This window comes from Apaloderma vittatum, unplaced genomic scaffold (genome assembly GCF_000703405.1).
Source record: "Apaloderma vittatum isolate BGI_N311 unplaced genomic scaffold, ASM70340v1 scaffold17012, whole genome shotgun sequence".
Classification (NCBI taxonomy): domain Eukaryota; kingdom Metazoa; phylum Chordata; class Aves; order Trogoniformes; family Trogonidae; genus Apaloderma; species Apaloderma vittatum.
The window spans coordinates 19,041-41,604 of NW_009702072.1; the positions used below are offsets into that span (position 1 = coordinate 19,041).

Here is a 22,564-nt window from a genome sequence, read left to right on the forward strand (position 1 = left end):
GACTATGTCTGATTATTTTTTTCCTACCTTATTAGCATTAAGCAGAATACTGTATGTTTATATGTTCTTTAAGTTCACAATGACAGCCAGAGATATACATTCCTAAGATTCCAAGAGGTCATTGAAGAGGTTATGCATCATCAAAGAAAAGATCATAAGCCCCTGTTCTCAATAAATAAGAGAAGTTTGTAGAGTGATGTAGCTTTTCCTTCTTTTTTTGAGCGTGTGAATTCATTGTATCTGGAAAACAATTACCAAAATGTCAAAAATATTTTATGTGCTTTCTTTTCCTAGTTGGGGAATGGCAGTCAACGTGTACTCTACCTCTATAACCCAAGAGACTATGAGCAGACATGACATCATCGCATGGGTTAATGATATATTAGCTTTAAACTACACAAAAGTTGAACAACTCTGTTCAGGTAAGAAAACCACAGCATGCTCTACAAATGTTTATTTTAAAACCACTTTTCAAGTTTGAATTGTTGAAAATAGGTAACTTTTAACTTTGATGTAAAACAGTTGCTCTGAGAAAAGAGGCTAATGTATGTGCAAAGGAAACAGTCTTGTGTTCATGTTAATCATGGAAAGATAAGGTGCCTTGAGAAAGCATAACAACTGGAGAGACGAATGGGATGAATGTAGTAGAAGATACATAGAAATAATAAAAAGGGTTAACTAATCAAGAAAAGAATACAGTAATAAGCTTTTGTGTTTTAAAGCTACCAGGGTGGTATCTTTTCAAATGGAGACTGGACATGGCTGAAAAAGAGACAAATTGAGAACCCACACCCTGGGTGAACAAAATTCTCCAGGACCTTTTCTTTCCTCGTAAGGATCCTCAAATCCCTGCTGATGTTTGCAGGAAAAGAGCACAAGTGTGACTGGGAAGAAAAACATGGATTTGAGGAAATGAGCCTTTAGCTGCTGTGTGGGCTTTAGAAGTTTGTCAAGCAAATCTGCCTATTTGTCTTTAAATGTAACTGAACTTGTATTGTAAGTCAATTTGGTAATGAGCCCTGAAAAAAAAAGGGTAATGGTTTGAATACTTCAGACAGTTTGGTTAATCAGAGTGGCAACTACAAGATACGTGTTAAACAACAGGGTCTATAACTAGATGATGACTAGAAATGACATAAACAAAGGCTGATGTTTCACTGAGAATACAGATGCCCCTGGGGAGTGATTCTTTCTGATTTCCTACTGTGAATTTTAATTTTCAAGATGTTTGTGTTGGAGGAGATCTAACTTAGATGGCTAATTCCAGACAACTGACATGCTGAGAATGTCTTACTTACAGAGACAATGCTCTGAGTGCTAAGAACTGAAACCACATTACCCCATTTCAGTATTTACTAGTCCAGCAGAAATGCATGAGTGGGGTCTTATATTCAGATATTTGGATTTACCTATCACCCGGGGTAAGTTTTCTGTCTCGGAGATGTGCCCTGAAAATCCTTTGAGAGTGATAGCCTCATAGCCTGCTCTTCAAAGTTTAAAAAACGAATCTCAGCTGCAGAAGCAGACTTTCAGGCTCATACAATGACTATAAAATTGAGATTGAAAAAGTGCAGGTTAAAGAGCATGTGAACAACTATTGTAAAATAAATAACTGAAGACATAGAACATGGGAAATAACTTTCCTAACAGTTATTAAACTTGAAATTGAAATTTTACATTTAACTGTTGTTATATTTACATGCACAGAAGTTAGCCCAAGTATTTTCTTCTGGTGAATTAAAGATAAAGGAAATATTTGTGTGGAGATGCATGTGCACGTGTGTATAAACAGGGTGTAGTTATATATATAGATACACTTATAAGGAGATAGAAAGATACCAGAAAATGGACATTTCATCCCAAAATACCCAGTGTTTGCCATTGTTTGAAACAGGAAGCATACCAGACAAGTTATTGACTTGTTCCTGCATAGCTATTTATATGCCCATAAATAGTTGAAAGGAAGCTTTTGAAGTGAATTCTCCATCAAGTTAAATGTGTGTGGGCTTACAAAGAAAAAAAAGAAAGAAAAAAGGCCCCCTCCCAAAGCCTTTTCCCAATGTAGGGGAAAGGTGATCTAAAAAAAATGTAGTTATGCAGAATACAATGAGTTAAAGATACTTATGTAAGATCAGATTCAGAGACTTCAGCTGGGTGGGGCAAAAAAAGGAGGAAAAAAAGGGGAAAAGCTTAAAAATCATCACAAACACGCTGTCCCATTTAATTGCACAGCTGCTTATACAACTTCTGTGACCTCCAGTGAGGATTTTGGGATGCACCACAAGGGAAAAACTGAAAAAAAGTCGTCTCATTTAGAGCTCTTACTCCATCCCACATAAAATGAAATCTTTTCTTCTGTAGAACTTCCTGGATTGTATTAATTGCTGTTGTTACCTGGTGCTTTTATGTGCATATCTTAACATGTCAAAGATGTAAACTTGAGTTTCCCTGTTTGATTTGATGGTTGAGCTTGATACACATTCTTTTACACTAATATTTGGTACAAGCCTTGAAGGCACTTTAATAGTTCCTTTATGAAGAAGCATTCTAATGCAGTCCTTGCGGTCCGGAAGACTTTACTCCGTGAACTGATGAACCTAAACTCCACTAGGTTATTGCAGACCCTAGAGCACAGAGTCTTACGGACTAGGCCCTTTCCATTTGAGATTGCGTGGTTCGTTTCTCACGTGCAAGACACATGTGTAGGAATTGAAGATAGACAAGAAGCTGTGGGAATCTTTCTCTATTTAATATAGCTTACCATATAAGCTCCAAGAAGTTTATTTAATGTATATATAGTTTATTTAGCATACTTCTAGTGTGGTTTACAGAATGACCAGCCATAACAGGCAGAGCACCAGTAAGCACAATTTGAGAATGGCCGATCTAACTCATTTGTTCTGGTGTTCCTTTGGCTGATGTTCCTTAAAGAGTTGGCAGCTTTCATGCAGCTTAACATTAGTTTCCATAAAATACCAGCATTTCTGCAGGACTTCAAAGAGAACGAGCATGTGGGAAACTCTTGACAGCTATGTAGCCTTTCACAGCATTAACAGGGAGCTGCAGAGTCATTGTAACTGAATTTTTAGAACCTACTGTAAAATTGTATGGACATTTTCTTTTTTAGACAAAAGCATTACGATTTGTCATGTTGTTATATGACTGTTTAGTTCTTGTTAATTTTTGTTAATAAGAAGCAATCAGAAGGCCAGAAAAACCTAAGTGCAAGGCCAAAAAAAGCAGGGGGTGGAAAAGGGAGGAGGGGATGCTGAGTCTTAATGAAAAGCTCCAAAGCATTAGTTTTAGGAGGCATGAGCTACCTAGATGGGGAATACACTCGTGTTCAGCACCTGGATGTAAGACCTCATGTTTTGCAGCCAACCTAGCAGTAATTTTGGATGTTCTGAGCTCAAGCAAGTGGGAATAATGTGACATTCTGCCTTTACTAAAGCCTTTGTTCAGAGCATACATACATCTTAACGTGACAGTTCATAATAAAGACAGGAAAAGCAATCAGACCTTCTTTTTCTCATTGTTGTGGAAAAATAGCTTTGATAATACACGTGGTGTAGCAATTCCAGCCTATTCCCCAAATGCCAGTTAGAGGAGCAGAGCTGCTAGGCTGAGGAGCAGCAAAGGAAGAGGCTGGCTTAGTCATGAAGTATTTGTATTCTTTGAGAGTCTTAGATGTGTTTTTTGTCTCTGCTAAGTAGGCCGAGCAAAGCGCGGTGTCCCCTGAGCTTTCTGAATGCCTGCTGTAGTAGTGGCGTGCCAAAAAGGCCAGGTTATGGATGGATGCAGCTCTGGAGAGTCTAAATTTAGTCTGCAGCTCCTCTGATAATTTAGTTTTGACACCTTAAGAGAGAAAGTATCCCTGAGCATCTCAAAGCAATACAGTTCTCTTTGCTTTAGGTGAGTGTCATTTTGTCGATTTTTGGTCCTCAGGTTTGTTTTTTCTGCAAGGTTGATATCCTCGATATGAAATTTATAATCCATGGTTTTAATTGATGACATAGTGCATTTAGATGCGTACTAAACCTGAAACCATTTAATTTGATATGTGAATGACAAATAATAGAGAACAACTGAGTGGATTTAGTGTGGTAGGACCCCATGTGCAACACCCATGAGAACAGGAGTTTCAGATGAATTATGACACTGGTTGTTTCTTACGAGTCAAGCTATTTTTGCAATGAGTACGCAGTGGGTTCTTAAAAAGAATTCTTACTAAACAGCTTATAACTGAATTTTCTTTACTAAGGCTGTTTTTCGTCCATAGGGAATACCAAGTGAACTTGTTACAGGACTTTTCATGAGTGTTTGACTGCTACATGAGAGTATATTCAAAATAAGAGTCAGGCATGAGACTAAAGAGAGCTTGCGTATGAATTAAAAAGAAACAACACAAACGTGTATGAGCTATGTAAGTTATGAACAAGAAAGCTAGAAATGGTGAATGTATATTGAAAGGAAAAGGCAGCCTGAAGTGAAGTATAATTTGTGGCTTAGCCATACTTGTGTGATCCTTTGAGGTTAAGGAGATACAGAAACTCTTCCCCCCTGCTCCTGCATTTGAAAATCCTCAGCAGAATTACAAACTTGCAAATTGTCTGGCCTCCAGTGCATACAGACCTTCTGTCTTTCAGGATTTGTATGCAAGGATTAAATGCAGGGTGGGTTGTTTTTGGTTTTTTTTTTTCCTCCCTTTTAATATTATAAAGAGAGCATGTGGTTTGGCATTTTCAAATTTTAGACTGTGATGCTTTCTCTGCAGATGCCTTGGGTGTTGCCACAGGGAATTTTTCATGTGGTAACTGCTGTAGCTAGTACAATATCTCAGCTGGCGTTCCTTCTGTCAAAATATATAGTCCCTTTATACATACATTTTGTTGGTACCCCACCCCTGTGGTCTTGGAGGAAGGCAGGCAGCGTGATGACAGGGCAGATGTCATTCTTTGTTTGACTTTGTGTTGCCTCTCAGGCTTGGGATTTGGGGGCAGAGCTCCCTCACAGCCTCTTTGGGCTGTTCTCCCTTGTGACCGGTGCTGTGCAGGGACGACGGTGGTTCTTGTGTCGTTCTTTGGCTCGTGGAGGGTGTCTGAGGTGTAGTGGGACCGTGTCCTGGGGCTCTGTGCAGTGGGGCTGCTCACCAGCCCCAAGGCCTGGCAGCATTTGCTTCCACAGGGCTGTCGTGCCTCCAGCCCCATCCAGCCTCCATCCCCTCAGCCGCAGGAGGGACTGGCAGTCCCGGCACACTGCCTCCCCAGCAGCGGCCTGGGAGAGCTGGCTTGCCTCGCCCAGCCTAGCAAAGATCATCCTGAGCAGGACTGAGGTGGCTGGAGAAGAGTAGTACTGACCACACAGAGAGCTGTCAAGAAGGGCTTTTTCTTCAGTGTGTCATTTCGCAGAATCACACACAAACACAGAATGTTAAGGGTTGGAAGGGACCTCAAAAGATCATCTAGTCCAACCTCCCTGCCAAAGCAGGACCACCTACAGTAGGTGACACAGGAACGCGGATTTTGAATGTCTCCAGAGAAGGAGACTCCAAAACGTCACTGGGCAGCCTGTTCCAGGGCTCATTTGTGTGTATTTGCAAAAGGAGCGTATTCTGTGGCTCAACTGCATAGGATTTGTTACTTCATATCACAGAAAGAGTATTTTGCTCAGTGCCAATGTTAACCCATAACTTTCTACACATGTATTACCAAAGTCTGCATTATGGGACCCTTTTGGAGCATTTGGTGCCGGCATGATTTCTGTACAACCCAGTGTGTTAGTGCCTGCGAAGCTGAAGTGTGTTTCATCATCAGTGGTTTTGGGTTTTTTCCAGTTTGCAGTCTTGCAAAGGCTGGGTCTGTAGAGCAACTTGGAAACATGACTAAAACATGGTTTGATCCCATTTGCACTCTGTAACCAAGCCATGTTTCAAGGAACTGGCATGTTGTCCTGAGGTCATGCAACACAGAGGATGCTTAGCGTCAATGACATTCTAATGTCTTCCATATGATGTTTAGGATTAGAGGAATACAATGGATGTTAATGATTGGATCTAAGATCGTTTCTAAAACTTTCTGAGGAAGCTTGCAAAGCAGTATGATGAGATTCCCAGCCAATAATATATTTTTTTAAATGTCAATCATTAGGAATTCAGGAAGAATACAACTTAAAAAAGGCTTTTACTTTTTTAATTATTTAATTACTCATAGCACTCACTTGCAGTCAATTGATCTCTCGCTCTTTGAAAGCGCCTGTTAGATTTTGTGTGACTTCAGGCACAAAGAGTTACACAGCTATTTTAAGTTAAATGGGAACTGTGTTTTTTACAATTATTCTGATCTTCCCACTTAAAAATTAATGAATTTGAAAATAAATTATTGCTAAAAATTAAGCATTAAATACTCTGCTGTGTATATTTTATGAGCAGCTTAATGATTTACATATTTAAGAAAAAGAGAATACAAGTTAACACAGGGGAAACTTCTCTATCACATATATTATTTAAAATGATCAGTGAGTGTTCTGGGTAATGTTGTACAAATGCCCCACCTATGTGGAACAGGACTTTCTGAAGCAGATATAGGTTAAGTGCATGTATCTCAATGACTATCGGTAAGGTTGTAGGAGCTACATAGTTCTGTAGGTTTTCTGGTGTGGCAGGGTTGCTTTCAGAAGGTCCTGTCTGTTTGTAGGCACTTACTCTGCCCTCATTGAGGCGGCTGTCCTCATACAACCATGTGCAGGGCTGCTCTCTAATTTGCATCAATTTTTATTTTTTAAGTGCCCTCCCAAGACTGTTGCTGGAAATGATGAAGCTCAGGCCAGAATGGCTTTACTGATGCAGAGCCCCATGAATTCTTGCTTTTCTACAGCAAAGCAGGCAGTAGGTTGATGTAGGCTCAACATTCACTGGGAAATGGGCTGAAACTTCTTAAACTGGGGGGGTTTAATTGGAGAAATAGAATTGTGTTAACCTATATCCCAGTTTATATTGGTGCTGGAAATGCAAATAGGCATTTGAAGATGGTAGTTTCTAATGGAGTGCTTAGCATGAGCTGTGCTTAAACACGTGGCTCTATGTAACACAACTTTATGCTCACGGACAAGCTCGGTCTTTAAAAAATAACAGACCTTGAGTGGCATAACAGAACACCCGTATTTGAAATCTAAAGTCAATTTGATATCTAAGTCAGAAAACCCTACTACTGTGTACCTACCTTAACATCACTCCCAAGGAAGCAATTCTGGGAAGCCTGAAGTAAAAGGCAAACCCCAAGTGCTGCTGTAATGTAAACAATGATTGTTGACATTTGTGTTTGGTTTCCCCCTCCCCTTTTCCTTATCAAAACTATTAGGTCACGCATATTCCTTGCAAGTTACCGCCTTTTTTCAGTTGTTGTTGTCCCAGCAACAGAACTATGGGGTGTGTGCAGTTTCCCATCAGCATTAGCAGCGGCTGCTCTAGTGAACTGGAGTACTGATGACTAATAGGCATACAAATCATCTGTATTTTCCAAATGCATGATCAGGTTCTTGCAGCTTTGGAGGGAATGAATAATTGGAAGGAATTTGTGTCTGATGTGACTGGATATGTGGTTTTTAGATTATCTGAAATACTGTGTTCAGTTTTGAGCTCCCCTATTCAGGAGAGACAGGGACCTGCTGGAAAGAGTCCAACAGAGAGCTACGAGGATGATTAAGGGACTTGAACATCTCTCCTATGAAGAGAGACTGAGAGAACTGGGGCTGTTTAGCCTTGAAAGGAGACAGCTGAGAGGGGATCTTATTACCGTATACAAATATCTGAGGGGTGGGTGTCAAGAGGAAGGGGACAATCTCTTCTCAGTAACAGAACAAGGAATAATGGGTTTAAGTTAGAACACAGGAAGTTCCACCTCAACATGAGGAGAAATCTCTTCACTGTGAGGATGACAGAGCACTGGAACAGGCTGCCCAGAGAGGTTGTGGAGTCTCCTTCTCTGGAGACTTTCAAAACCCACCTGGACACATTTCTGTATGGCTGCCCTAAGGGATCCTGCTCTGGCAGGGGGGTTGGACGAGATCATCTTTCAACCCCTAACATTCTATGATTTTATGAGAAAAATATATCCTTAAAGTAATCAAACAAACAACTCTAATTGTAGAAGAAGGTATGGTCAGCCTTTTTACCCAAATTTTTCAAAAACTATATGTGAAAATCAAACTGAAGCCCTGGTTAAAAGGTTTAAACTTGAATTGCATTCCACTTTAGAACAAAATTCTTACTAGGCATTTAGAGAAAATTTTTGGTGTACCACTTATCTCCATCTGCTGTGATTTGGACATCAGAATTAAAATAAATGACACACACCACACCCCCCCCCCCCCCAGGCCCTGTCTTTTCTTGGACCCTTTGTGTTCCCATGTTGGCTGATGTAGGCTTATGTCACTTTCTAGGATCTTGCTCCCATACACCGCAGGGATACAGGGATGGGTGGAAAGAGGCAGTTTGCTGACATGCTGTGAAGGGTTGACCTGACTTGTCCTCCAGGGGACAGATAGTAACTTGGCAATACCTGGGCTTTTATTATACTTTTGGATTATATTAAATACTTTATTAGTATAAGTACTAACTGTAGTTTATTTAAAGAAGTTAGTTTGCAAATAATATTTTCTTTTTCCTTCATAAATATATAAACAAAAATGCTAAAAAATCCCCAAGGATCTATTCTTGCTCTACAGATGAAATCCAAGAGGTTTACTGAGCAGTAAAACTTGTAGCAAACAGGATTCTCTTGCCTTTCTTGTCGTCTCCTTCAGTTTCCTTGTGCTTTAAATAGTCAGAAGCAGAAGTATGCTTGATTATCAAGAAAGTATTTGTTTGCATTTGTGGATTCATCAGCCTCCAGATGGAAGAAAGGAGAAAAACTGCAAGTCTGTAACGATGCAGGGTGCATATGCTTCAGAGCAAACTAGGTCAGTATGGGCAGTCTGGGAATGAAACGTGGAAGCAGGGACAGAAAAATATAGGACAAAAGTTAAAATTATTTCAGCATTGTTTACTGTAAGGGGGACTAGCGAAAGATTATCTACATCTCCAAACTCTGGGATGCTGTTGGGCTCTTTCCACTCACTGATCAGGCCAAAACTAGTGGCTGCTGAGGGTGTCGTCCAGCATAGCCGTGTTTGCAGGTTGGTTTTGGGAGCCTGGCCTGTGGGTATCTTCTGTAACTAATGGCTGCATCAATATTCTAGATCAAAACGCAGAAGGACTTTTACCCAGTGATTCTAAATTGCTCGTTAACTAGTACAGAGTAGGAGGGTTTTAACATTGATCCCTCTTCTGCAATGCTACCCACTGTATTCTTCATCTTTCATTTGAGTAGTTTTGAAATTATTTCAGTTTGTATGTATGTATGTGCATTTTTATGCATTCAAAAGTTTTTTGGTCAGCGAAACAGATTTATTACAAGACTCCTTCCGGACAGGTAGTATGTTCTCAAGCTCCTCTCTATAGCATTAAGTCTTTGAGGATTTCTTATTTTTTTATTTTTTTATTTTATTTTTTGAGAGTAGTTTCTTTTTTTGCAGAAAATGTAGAGAAGTTTCAAAATCTTGACTAAAAGATAGAGGCATAAAAATCCTCTTGTTCGTGTAAATTATGCAATAGGTATGTCACAAGCCATGATGTCGTTCTCTCTACTGCCACTTTCTTTATATTCCGTTAAAAATATTCACTTCCTGTATACCTGCATTGAAGCATCGGTTGTACGTTAAATTGAATAGACCCAAAGTGCTGTCCAGTGTTCAGAGGATCACACGCCTACGTGCTGTGGCTGTGAGGTAAAGGCAGAGTAGTCTTGTATCCGTTCAGTGGGGCTGCTCTTCCTCCTGCCATCAGGAAATCTCAGCCATGGGCAGTGCAGAAAGTAGCGTCCCCGTTCTGCTGCAGTGACGTTTGGCATTCAGCTGCAATGTGACAACTACAAGCTTCAGGGGCTAACATTTTAAATTATAAATAAATATCTATATAATATTAAATATGTATATGTAACCTCCATGTCCAAATTGGGTAGTCCCAGTTGACTGTAATGATATTTTTGCTTTCTCCTGTTGCTGTGGTAGGTCTCTGCCTTCTGGGAAGAGTTTCCTCTCCTTGTAGTTTAACAGTGTTTAGTTCAGCCCATGTTTGTAAGCTGCCTCTGTGCTTCAGGAAGGAGCATTTTAATGAATGGTGTTTGCCAGTGCAATAAAATCCTCCTGTCGGGGAAGCAGCCCAGCAGCAGCCAGCTTCGATGTTATAGCAGAGACAAGGTTCGTGCTGTCGTGTGGATGTAGTCCAGTGTTTTCTGCCCTCGAGTGTTGTGCAGACCCAGGACCACCTCCTGGCTGGCAAACGCTCAGGAGCAACTGCCAGCAGGACGGGAGGAAAACACGAGGCAGTACTGTAACCAGAGTCTTAAACCTAGTAAGACTCTGTCTATAGGCATGCAGAAGGAATTTGCCTTACCAGCAGACGGAGAAAATCTCATGTGAACACTTTGGGTTTCTGGTTTTTTAAAAGGATCTAGATGAAAGGTTACTCAGTGCATTTTCAAGGCCTCCAGGCAATTACGTAGATATCAGAGTAAAGCTTATAATTGGGGTATGGGGAGGATGAAAGGACACAGTTAGGAACAAATTCAATTTATAACATGAAATGATTGCATAATAATCCTTTTGCATGAAATTAAATAGTAATAAATGTAGTCAAGCCATGCATTATCTGCATATCCATGCTTTGAATTGCAGTGTCATTTTTCTGTTGCCACATATTTACCAGTTCTCTTGCTAAGGGTGAGTTTTGAATAACTAATTGTGTTTATATGGCTTTCTATAAGAAAATGCAGATTTGTCATCTGATGTTTGTAACTTGCCAGAAGGCTTCTTTTCCTGTAGGGAATATTTCACTTTGATTCCTAATCATATCAGAACTATTGCAAACAGTTAAGCACAAGGTGTCCTTGGAAAATCAGATTATTTTTTTTATAACCATTTCTCCCCCCCCAAAGCTAGGCAACATGAAGAGAATTTTTTTTTTTTTTTTAAATGGCAGTGGTTTTCATCCCTAAACCTTGATCTTGGTAAATCCCATAGCAAAACTCATATCAATATTTTGGGAAACTTTTTTAAACTCCACTGTTAAACTGTGCTTCTCTTTTTGGGAAGTTATGAGCTCTGTAACCTGTCATATGATGGTTGAGTGGATACAGAGAATAAGAACTATCCCATGCGTGAAGTTGGCTCTGTCAAAACACATGCCTACCCATGGAGAAAAATGTCTTAAAGTTTATGGTATTATTGCCTCTCCTGTGAAACTGGGCAAGGCAGGTGTCTGCTGTGTTAGTTTCATTTCTGTATGAGCACTCAGCAGAATTATTTTTTTATTAAAAGGGTTGTTGATGATACTGGGTTGAACTGTTAGATGAGATCTGGACACTTGCTTGTCAAAACTGATCTGCACTAAATGCACAGAATTGTTTTTTGTGGAAGTGAAATTAAAACTTGCCAGGAGTAATCAGGTGATCGCTTCCCAGCCCTGTGTGTTCGAGCACAGGGGCTGCGCACACCCAGCCCTCTGCTCCAGAAGCGGACTTCGCTGAACCTTCGCATGAGGCATTTTGTAGAAAACTCTCTGCTGAACTGAGACTTGTTTTCCTCTGATTTCCTCAAACACTTTCATCCTTAATTTAGAAAAACTTGAGTTTGTCAACAGTAAAGCCTTATTTTGCAAGTGACACTGATGTGATGACGTTGTAGGAGGAAGCTCCCTGCATACAAGACGAGACTGTCTCTGTTAGCTGTGCTCGGTGCGCTGTTTAGAAATTTTTCCATATACTTGCTGCTCTGTGCTGCATTCTACACACACGAAGGCGCGCACACACATGCCTGCCTACTACCACGTAATTTCAGGTAGCCCTCCAAGGTGAACTTATAAACCTTCTTGTTTTGAATGAGAACTAACCCTAGCAGTCCAGTGTCTGAAATCTATGGGTGGACAAGGCTAAAGTGTGCTTACTTAAATGCTTTTCTCAGGAGATGAAAGTCAGTAAGGATGTTTGATTTAGAGGAGTGGGAACTGGCTAGTATGTTTTAACAAGCTGGAGCTTTACAATTATTTTTTTTTTTAAATTGTGGTTTGGTATAATCTTAAATGATTGCCTTGGACTTGATTAGCATTCAGCTACAAGTGACAGAAGAAAGATGATGTTGACTTTGTTGAATTCAGGGGACTGTGAGGATTGAGTGATCTTATTAAGAGATTTCCATTTTGACCGTGATCTTCTCCCTGTGTGGACAGTTGTACCATGTATAGGGACTCCAAGAACATACGTTTTAAATAGAAGAAAGGTTTACTTCGCATAAAGTCGTAGTGGTTTTTCAGATGCTGCTCAACAGTGTGCCATGCATTTGGACTGAATGGAAAAAAACCACCACCTTGACATGTCACTCTGCTCAGTGTACATTAGACAAGTAGATCTTGGATGCATAATGTTAGGTTGAATTACATCAGGGACGTATTCAGCACAGTTGCTTTCTGCTCATGCTTTCTGCTAATGACATTAAAAACGCCATTTGGTCTTAGCTGGGTGCATCTGGATTAACGTCAATGCGTTCTCTTGTTATAGGAGCAGCTTACTGCCAGTTCATGGACATGTTGTTCCCAGGGTGCATTAGCTTGAAGAAAGTAAAGTTTCAAGCAAAGCTGGAGCATGAATACATTCACAACTTCAAGCTTCTGCAGGCATCGTTTAAAAGAATGAATGTGGATAAGGTAGGCATCCTGCACTTGTATTTCAATCACTACACATTTCAAATGTTGTATAAACTGGGTAAAATCAACAAATACGGTGAACAAACTTTAAAAAACCTTTTCAACTTTTGGACTAAGAACTGGAATTACAAGTTGCATGTGAAGATGTTCTTGAACCTACATCATCTGAAAAGGATATTCAGGAATGAAGCAAGAAATTTGGCATGCTCCGTTTAGGTACAAACTGAAAATTGAGTCCATGTGTCTGCTGAGGAATTGTGCAGCCTAACCCCTTATATCTTAATATCAGAGCCCTTTTTGATAAAAAACCATGTGTGGAAATTCCTCACCATTAGCGAACCTTAGTTTTAGATACAGTAATATTACTGGTGACCTGAATTTCCAACAAAATAATTTGGGAATATGCTGTTCTTATAAGTATTCTGTATTTCTTTTTCAAAACATGATTTGAGGAATTTAAACTATTCAAGAGCTGGGATAATTTACCCAGTGATTCAATAAGCTGGACAGCACATTTGATCTTGTAAAGTTAAGAATGTAAGTCCCTTAGAAAATGGCTTGTTCAACCATAAGATATTGGTTTATACTGGAATGTGAGAGTTTGACGGACTCCCCGATATAAACTACTATTGTTAAAAATGAATAATGAAAGTTATGTTGTCATACTTTGTTTTACACAGATGAATTAGCTATATACCCTGTTAAGGTTCTGTTCTGGCTTTTAGTGTTGCCTTGTTTTGACATTTAAACAGTCTTAACAGACAGCCTTGTAAGATTTTTCATAAAGCACTGAAAAACCCTCATTGTTTCCTGAAATGTTGTGGATGCTTCTGTTTACAGTGAAGCATTGGAAAGCCTAACAGAGTTATCATTATCAATTATTCTGTAGGGATCAAAGTCACTATATTTTCTCAGCATAGAATTAAGATACAAATGGAACAACTTGAAAGGGCATGCAAAATGCTACGTTAATCCTTGTAGGAGTACCATAGACTTGCAAAATCCTTTACAGTTGTCTTAACGTTGAAGAAGAGATGAAAATTGCGAGGGTTTTGGGTACCTTTTTTCCAGCTGAAAATTGAATATGTTGAGGGGGCATTAAGATACATTTGACTTGGCTCTTTAGTCAGCTGCATGAATTAAGCAAGGCAGGGCAATCTGTCTTCTGCAGTTGTAGCCCCTGACTGCCCACAGCGTCTAGGAAGCTTGAGCACTGTAATATTGGCCCAAGACACCTTTTTAGGTTTAATTTCTCTGAAAAAAGGAAAAAAAAAATACAGGTTATGGGTATGGAGTTATTCTCATAGCCTTTCTTTGGTTTTACTAAAACTTTATAGGCATTTTAGTCAACTTCTGCATGTCCACAAACTGTTCTATGTATAGCTATATATGGAATGGAGAAAAATTACAAGGTTAAAAACCTCAGGGTTAGTTCATATGAAGAACATGTACTACCAAAATATAGGTTGGTTTAAGCTTCAGCATGTCTTTGAGATGGTGCTGGGTTTTTCGTAGCTCAGACAGTAGGACAGAGAGCAAAAAAGTCCTGTCTGGATCTTGTATAGCATGCCTATTAAAAAAAAAAAAACAACACAGAAAACCCTGGTTATCTGAGTATAATGTTACTCTCCGAACAGCTTCATTCACCATGACTGTCACTGCAGTAAGAAAGAAGTAACTCTCTGGAAGAGCAGTTATAAAGTCTTACAAACACCCACTGTATAGGCACTTCAGGGACTGGGGTTTGGGGCTTTTTGGATTTATTTCTAAGAGAAAATCCATGATAATTTCCTTTCTTTTAGTAAGGAAACAATGGCAGAGGAATATATGCCAATATAGTTAGTAGATTTTTTTCAAATAAATACATATATGTAACTTTTTACATTTAAAAATGTCACTGATATATTATTGGAATCTTTATTCTACCTTTCAGGTAATACCTGTGGAAAAACTGGTCAAAGGGCGCTTCCAGGACAACTTAGATTTCATTCAATGGTTTAAGAAGTTCTTTGATGCTAACTATGATGGGAAGGAGTATGATCCTGTGGAAGCTCGACAAGGCCAAGATGCTCTTCCCCCACCAGATCCTGGTGAACAGATCTTCAACTTGCCCAAAAAGTCTCACCATGCAAACTCTCCGACTGCAGGTATTTGCATCTTGAAGAATTCTATTTCTGTCTCTGAAGACAATTATAAACTGTGATCCGTTTTACATAAATACTAGTTAAAAATAATTTTCTCATGTGGGTGGACAATTCATTCTGCCTAGTCATAGGCTTAGCATCTGAGACAGCAGAAGACAACTTCAGGTGTATATTCTAGTTTGGCTCAACCCTATCGTGTGTAGAATCTTCTTCACTGAACCCTTGATGTAAATGGTGTGAATTCTAGTGATGTCTGATGGTGGAGACAAAGGCATTTAACCATCCTGTTGCTGTGCTGAATGTGATATGTGTAAGTTTATTCAAGAACGTTAAATGGAATGTGTTCCTCTCACGTTTCCTCCCTTGCAGGAAATTGCTAGCATGGGCTGATTTCTTTTTTATTTTTTATGGTGTGTGAAATGCTTCCAAATCTTAAGGGCTGACCAGAAGGAAAAAATGAATTGATTTGTGATTTTATAGGTGCCTGTTGTGCAGATTTGCTAGTCCTCTTAAGTAGCCACATGCAACTATTACCCTTCTCAAAGATACCTGTAACTTTTTATTTAGTTTTGTACTGGATTTTGTTGGGATAGAGTCAGCTTTCTTCATAGGAGATTGTATGGTGCTGTGTTTTGGATTTGTGACCAAAACAATGTTGATAAGATGTAGATGTCTTAGTTATTGCTAATCGGTGCTTACACAGAGTCAAGGCCTTTTTATTTCTCACGTTGCCTTACTAGTTAGTAGGCTGAAGATACACAAGAAGTTTGGAGGGAACACAGCTGCAGCAGCTGATCAAAGCAGTATCCCAGACCGTATGACTTTGTGCTCAGCAATAAAAGTTGGGGAAGAAGGAGCAGGGGGACACACACATTTGGAGCAATGGTGTTTGACCTCCCGAGTCCCCATGATGCCTGATGGCACCCTGCTCTCCTGGAGATGGCTTAACACCTGCCTGCTGATGGGAAGTGATGAATGAATTCCTTGTTATCATTTGCTTGCGTGCTTGACTCTTGCTTTATATCTTAAACTGTCTTTATCTTAACCTGTGAATTTTACTCTTCTGATTCTCTCCCCCATCCCACTGGTGGGGAGTGAACGAACCACTGTGTGGGGCTCAGTTGCTGGCTGGGGTTAAACCACAACAGTGTTTCTGGAACAGGCCAAAGGATCTTTGGTATTTATCTGATACGAGCATGAGTGGTTAACTAAGCAGATGCTATTTTTTGATAACTGAGAGTTGAGTGAACAGGAGAGTAGTTAACATTAAAAAAAAAAATCACTAAACAAGTGTTACTGGGGTTGATTGCCCATATGCATATGGATTTGTGCGTACAGAAACACACACACTTAATTCCTTTATTGGTTTATCCTAGGTTTTACCTTATTTGCGCAAACATTTTCATCAAATAATGACTAATTTTCATTTGGCTTATATCTATGACCTTTCTCCTCATGGACTCAGGTATGCACGAGTGCCGGCAAAAGGAAGGGGCACCATCACTTTTAGGCTGGCTTATGCTCTGGACTCATACCCAGATTTCAGCGTTCTGCTCTGATCACTTCTGACGTCAAAGTGAGGTGTACTTGGCCAGCTGCCTTCAGCTCATTAGGGCTTCCAGGAAATTGAGCACCTAATAGCAGGCCAGTGCTGCTCTGGGCTTCTAAAGCTTGTTTACATCTTTGTTTTGCACCATCTTGTGTCTGAACTTCTGAATTTCAGGGCATGGTACACTATAATTTCTCATGTGATGTTTTGCACTCCCTTTTGAAAACAGAAAACCCCCACAAGTGCTAATGTCACAATGTTGTCCAATTGAGAAATTGGAAGAGACACTTCTATTAAATACAGACTTTACCACGTTGTTAATTAGTCTTGCAGATAGTGTGTTTTTACCAAAGTAAAAAATGTGTCATCCAAGTGAAAATTGTAGCGGTGACAATCCTAGAGAAATAGAATAGCTACTGGAGTGGAACCAGCCAGCTGATACGGAGGGTAATGCAGTGATCTCAGGGCGTGTTGCTGGTTGTATGAAGTGCATGTCCTGTTCCTTCCCAGCCCTTGTATGGAATAGGGCAACTGAGAGTAATGAGTTTTGGTAAGATCCTGTGGCTGTGAGAGCCAGGTTTTTCATGGAAAGCTTCCTTCCTTGTTTGCTTAAGTATTGTCCAGAAGAATGACGGACAGGACAATAGTTTAATTTCTGATGACCTGAAGAGAGGGAGTATAGACATTGCATGATGCTGGGTGAAATAAGAGTTCCAGCTTTTATTGCTGCTTGTGTTTTAGAACAAGACTATTTCTGTTAGATGTCAGTCATTCTTAGGTTTATTCAATTTCTAAGCGAGCACGTTTTCCTTTCATGGATGTGTTGTACCTTTGTGCCTCGCCTCACCACGTCATGCAGCCTGGTTGCTTGAAAAGATGGGAGCGCTTGCTGGATGCCTGTTGATAGAAGACACTGGGAGGAGTGCTGTATTCATCTGCAAGCTTGTGTGGGCCTCGTCTCCTGCCGTTTGGCAGTAAATTGGGATGATGTGAGAGTGAGTCCTGGGAGTTTGGGAAATTGCCATGAAAGATGTGCTTCTTTATCTCTGCCTTGTGTACATGCACACTTAGCTGGAAGTGAAGGAGGATTCATTCCAGTTGTCATAGGAGCCAACAGATGCCCAAGTGAGCAAAACAAGCTTAGCTATTTATATGAAAAGGGAGAAAAAGGTCTTGTGAGTTCTCCTGCGGCAGGTTACGGATTGCCCACCCCATCTGGAGCTTTGTCTTCACTACAGGCTCAAAGAGGGAATACATGCCCCTGAGTAAGTACCATATCAGGTGGCATAAATCAACTTCTATGTTTATTATTTTGTTATTTGACTTTCCTGGTCTTTGCTGAAATGACTGAGGTTTTACATTTCCGTTGAGTTTTGTTGTAGGAGCAGTAAACATGGTGAGGTGAGGTGCTTGATGCAGTAACCTCTTGGTGTACAATGCAGCAAGCATTCACCAGCATTTGTAGCAGTTTGCCACAGTAGCTTGCCTCTTTTTTGTATGTTTTCTGTTTTTATGTCATTTTTAATTTTTATGATTTGCTCTGCATTAACACTGGAGCTTTGAAATCTTAGTACTGCCTTGTTTCAGTTCATTAACAAACCAAAAGAAGCAATAGTGAGAGAAAATAAAGAACCCAGAAGATCTTTTGACATAATCTGAAATTTTTTACACAGTGTGCAGTGAGTATCCCTAAATAGGAGGCTGGTTAGCTCAGTCGGTTGAGTGTGGTGCTGATAACACCAAGGTCACAGGTTTGATCCCTGTTCAGGCCCCGTGTGTTGCCTAATCTAGTTGAGAGGTGTCCCTGCCCATGACAGGGAGGTTGGATTAAATAATCTCTCAGGTCCCTTCCAGCCTAGGCCATTCTATGATTCTAAGATTCTATGAAATATATGCATCTGTTGTCTAGTGTCAGGAGCAAGCAGACATTTGGGTACTTGTTTGTACTATAGTTTTGGTTTCGACAGACTTTTAAATGTGCCTATTCCAAGTTTTTCTAGCAGAATAATTTATTTATCTACTAGTAATTTCATATGTGATTCAGATTATTCCTATTGTTCCACAGAATAAGTCTTCCAGTGTCCTTTGCCAGAGCTTTATTTTTCAGTGATTTTAGGAGGTGCTGATCTCTTGAATTATTCATAACTGCTTTATAACACTCTGTTCTAACACTGTATTTTCAGAGGTAAACTAAGGTAGGTCTTTCAATTAACAAGAAAGTGGACAAATTCCTAAAGACTGCTCTAAAAGCTTACCCAAAGAGGTACTGGCATGAGTTAGCATTATTTTGGGTATTTTAGTCTGGCACTAAAGCTTGACAAGACCCATGGTATCAGGTAGCTGTTTTCCATACCTATACATGGGTATTCACCTATATTTTTGCAAATGTAGAGTGAGGTCTTAAAAGCATTTTTTAAATGAAATAAAAACAACCCAAAACTCGAGAAACCTGCAAAGGTGTATTTTTTTGTGCTAATCAGGGAGCAGACCATCAGCAGGCCCTACTGCTTCCAAAGGCGATCCGACTGAGGAGTCAGTGCAGGTCAAGGATAATGCAGCTCGGAAATGGAAGCGTAAATAGGTCCCTACAAGTAATCTGCTGTGCCACCCTCGCTTGGCCTCGACCCTTCCTTGAGGGACGGAGCCCATATCTTGCCGAGCCGACGGTGGTGCAGCATTAACATGTGTAAAAGGCTGCTTCTAGAAAGAGTACGAGCAGCAGGGATTTGCCAGGTAAATGCAGCTCCTTGCTGCGGGAACGAGAATGTTTTCATCCTCCGAGGAGTGGGGCCAGCAGCACAGACCACCACTGCGGGCTCTCTCCCAACCGCACCACAGCTGCTTTTACATCTAATGCCGTCTGCCAGCCCTGAGCTGCCTTTCGATCTCCTGCAGCCTCCAAATGGTAAACAGCCCACAGATGTAGAGGCAAAATCGTGGTAAGGGATTAAAATATTAGGGCGGTGTTGTTTGTGCCAGTTCTAATGCTCCCTGTGGAAAATAGCAGGAAGAGCTTCATCTGATGAAATTGAAAGCAGTGATCAGGTTGTCAGGATTTTAGCTTAGTGTCTTACGTAAGTATTCCTGTGTGTCAGAGCAAATCCATGGAGCACTGCTTTATGTATGGGTGTGGGGTGTCAAAAATAAATGGGTAGAAGACAGCTTAATAAAATTAATTATTTACATGTGTGCTAAAAATGTGAGAGTTTCTCAGATCTGAAGACTGTTAGACATTTTAGTTCGAAATATTCACAGAGAGCAGGATGACTAAAGCAGAGCTGGAAAATACTAGAGGATCACATGAGGGCTAAAAATACTCACGCTATGACAGGGAAAATAACCAGGGCAGAATGAACTGTTTGTGCACGAATGCTTTATATATAATGTGTGTGCCATCGAAGAGTCAATTAGGCAAGGAAAAAAAACAATTTTTCTTTAGGGAAATGGTATATCCTACTGTGGCAGATGTGATGTAAATTAATTTTGAGGGATAAAAATACTCGACAAAACCCGTCTTTATTTTAGCAGCTAGTGTGATAGGATTAGGACTCCTGGGGGACTAGAGAGCTCCTTCTAATGCTTTTTTTTTTTCTTTGCTTTCCGCCAAAACATGCTACCTTTTTCCCTAGGCGTTTGGTGCTGGTGACAGCCACCTCTGCTCGTGGTGGTGCGGGGCTGCAGGACAGCGTGGCAGAGCTGGGGATGGGAAAGGCCGCTGGGCGATGAACTGAAAATGTTTTTGAGCCTAGTTCATATGAGGCCAAGGAATTGCACTAGCCGACGGGAACAGCATGTGCAGTAACAGTGCTGGCCTGGGAGGTAGAGAGGAAAGTGGCTCAGCCTTAATACTGACACACCTCCTCATGCTGGCAGAGGAGGTGAAATTTTAAATCCACCGAGCCCAAGAAATAAGACCACAAAGCAATATGGCTTGCTGCGCAAGAGCCAGAGCCTTTTTTTCTAGGAAGACAGTGGTGAAGATTGCTGTCTTAATTTTCAGTGTACTATGGGTGTGGTTTGAATGTCTGTGTTACTCAGAGTTTTGTATGATTTTTCATATTTTAGTACGCGTTTCTTTGTGTATTTTCTTTCAGATTTTCCTTTTGAAACTGCTTTCTCCTTATATCTAGTCAGACAGTCAATTTTTAGAAAAAGCAGATTTTCAAAAGCATTTCAAATTTTAAATTGTATTCTTCCATTAGGTCTACATGGAGGGGTTTCAGCTGTCGAAGGTGAACACCTGCATGCTTGAAGGCGTTTCTAGAGAAAATAGGGATTTCAGCTGACAACAATTAATAGTTGCTATCAAAATGTTGGTTATTTTAAATCTAAAGAAAGGTCTTCATATATGATGGAGAAAAGGCTGTGATTAGTTCCCATCCACCAAATATCCTTCTATTAAAGATGAACCGAGGGGCTTACACCGTCAACAAAACTTTTTCAGTTTACAAGGATACTCCATTGTATGGTCTTGCTTGGATTGCTTTGCTGAAATTTGTAAAAAGTGCTTTGGTTTCAAATATTTGTATGCACTTCTTTTTACCACAGCTGTCTGGCAGTGATGATCAACATAGAACTCATCAGCCAGCCAGCAGCAGCGGGGAGATACAGAGAACTGAGGGGAGAGAGGGGTCCTACCACCCAGGGGAAGTTAGTACCACAAAATAATTACACAGCTGCACTGCAGCCTGTTGGGATGCTGAAAGTCGAGTCAGATCTTGTGTAAGGTCATTTCATTCCCATTAAGCATAATTTGTCATCACTTATGCCATTAAGTGTCCCTAAGCTGAAGAGTTTCTTGCATCGCAGTGTAGCTGTAACAATAAGTGTGTGTGAATATTAATTAATCTGCTGTTCTCACTTGTTTGTTTTAAGTGGATGGAGAGTTTTTCTTTTTTTTTTCCTGAAGGAATTGCTACTCTGTGGCATCTTGGTGGGCTTTTTTTTTATTTCTGTGGCATGAGTCAGGAATATTCATTTTATGAAATCCTTTAATTTGACTGAAGACAGACTGCAAGTGATTCCCAAATTCCACTGAAGCAGTTGTCGTGCAGGCTCAGCCAAGTCTCGTGCTTGCTCAGGGCTTCTATTGCTCTTCACGCCATCCTGATGCACGTCCACACTGTATTCATGCACATGGTTTCTTGGAATTTTGCATCAATATTTAATGGCATACTAATTACTCATGTAGCTTCAAGGAAGATTTCTCTCTAAACATTAAATAGGTCTCTTGTCTGCAAGACTGCGGTTGATATGTAAAGTGACCTGGAATTCTCAGCCTAGCTTTTTTGTACCAAAATGTGCACGGTGCCAGCATCCACTGTTTTAAATTGCAGAAGTGTGCATCTGTTTGTGAAACTTACGTCTTTTGCAAAACAAAATAGTAAAAGTGAAACTGCAGGGAATATATTTAATTATGATGGACTGACTAGTAATTGTTTCTGGAGCACCACAGAGAAACATGTAATGCATTTCAAAGCTGATCCATCCAACTTATTTCAATACAAGAACAAAATAATTTGTCTCTTGGTTGTGAATTTGTTTTTCTCATCTCTGCTAGTGTTACATGAGCAGGTAGAAGATTTCCTGGTGCTAATTGAAACAACTGTGATACTGTTTACAAAAATTTATAATTGGACCTTGCATTGACCTAAAACCAGAGCATTCTGTAACAGAGTTCTCACAGAACAGTGAAGGTGGGAAGGCACCTCTGGGTTCATCCAGTCCAACTCCTCTGCTCAAAGCAAGGTCACCTACAGACAGTTGCCCAGGACCATATCCAGTCGAGTTCTGGATCTCTCCAAGAATGGAGGCCCCCCAACTTCCCTTGATCACCCTCAGAGTGAAGAAGTGTTTTCTTGCATTTTAATGTGGGTTTTTGTATTTCAGTTTGTGCCCATTGCCTTTTTTGTTTCGACTGGAAACCACCGGAAAGAGCCTGTCTCCATCTTCCTTGCATCTTCCCTTCAGGTGTGGATAAGATTGCCCTGAAGCTTCTCCAGGCTGAACAGTCCCAGCTCTCTCAGCCTTTCCTCATATGTGAGGTGCTCCAGTCCCTTAGTTGCCTTCATGGCTCTT

General features: G+C 40.3%; 1 protein-coding gene across 1 annotated transcript in view; it reads left to right on the forward strand.

Annotated features, from left to right (window-relative positions):
- Positions 1-296: 296 nt before the first annotated feature.
- MAPRE2 (microtubule-associated protein, RP/EB family, member 2) overlaps positions 297-22,564 on the forward strand; it is a 37,753-nt gene continuing 15,485 nt past the window's right edge. The window contains exons 1-3 of the mRNA XM_009879401.1: positions 297-422; positions 12,648-12,793; positions 14,727-14,940. Coding sequence (XP_009877703.1) covers positions 302-422; positions 12,648-12,793; positions 14,727-14,940 — 481 coding nt within the window. The 5' untranslated portion in view covers positions 297-301. The remainder of the gene's footprint in view (positions 423-12,647; positions 12,794-14,726; positions 14,941-22,564) is intronic.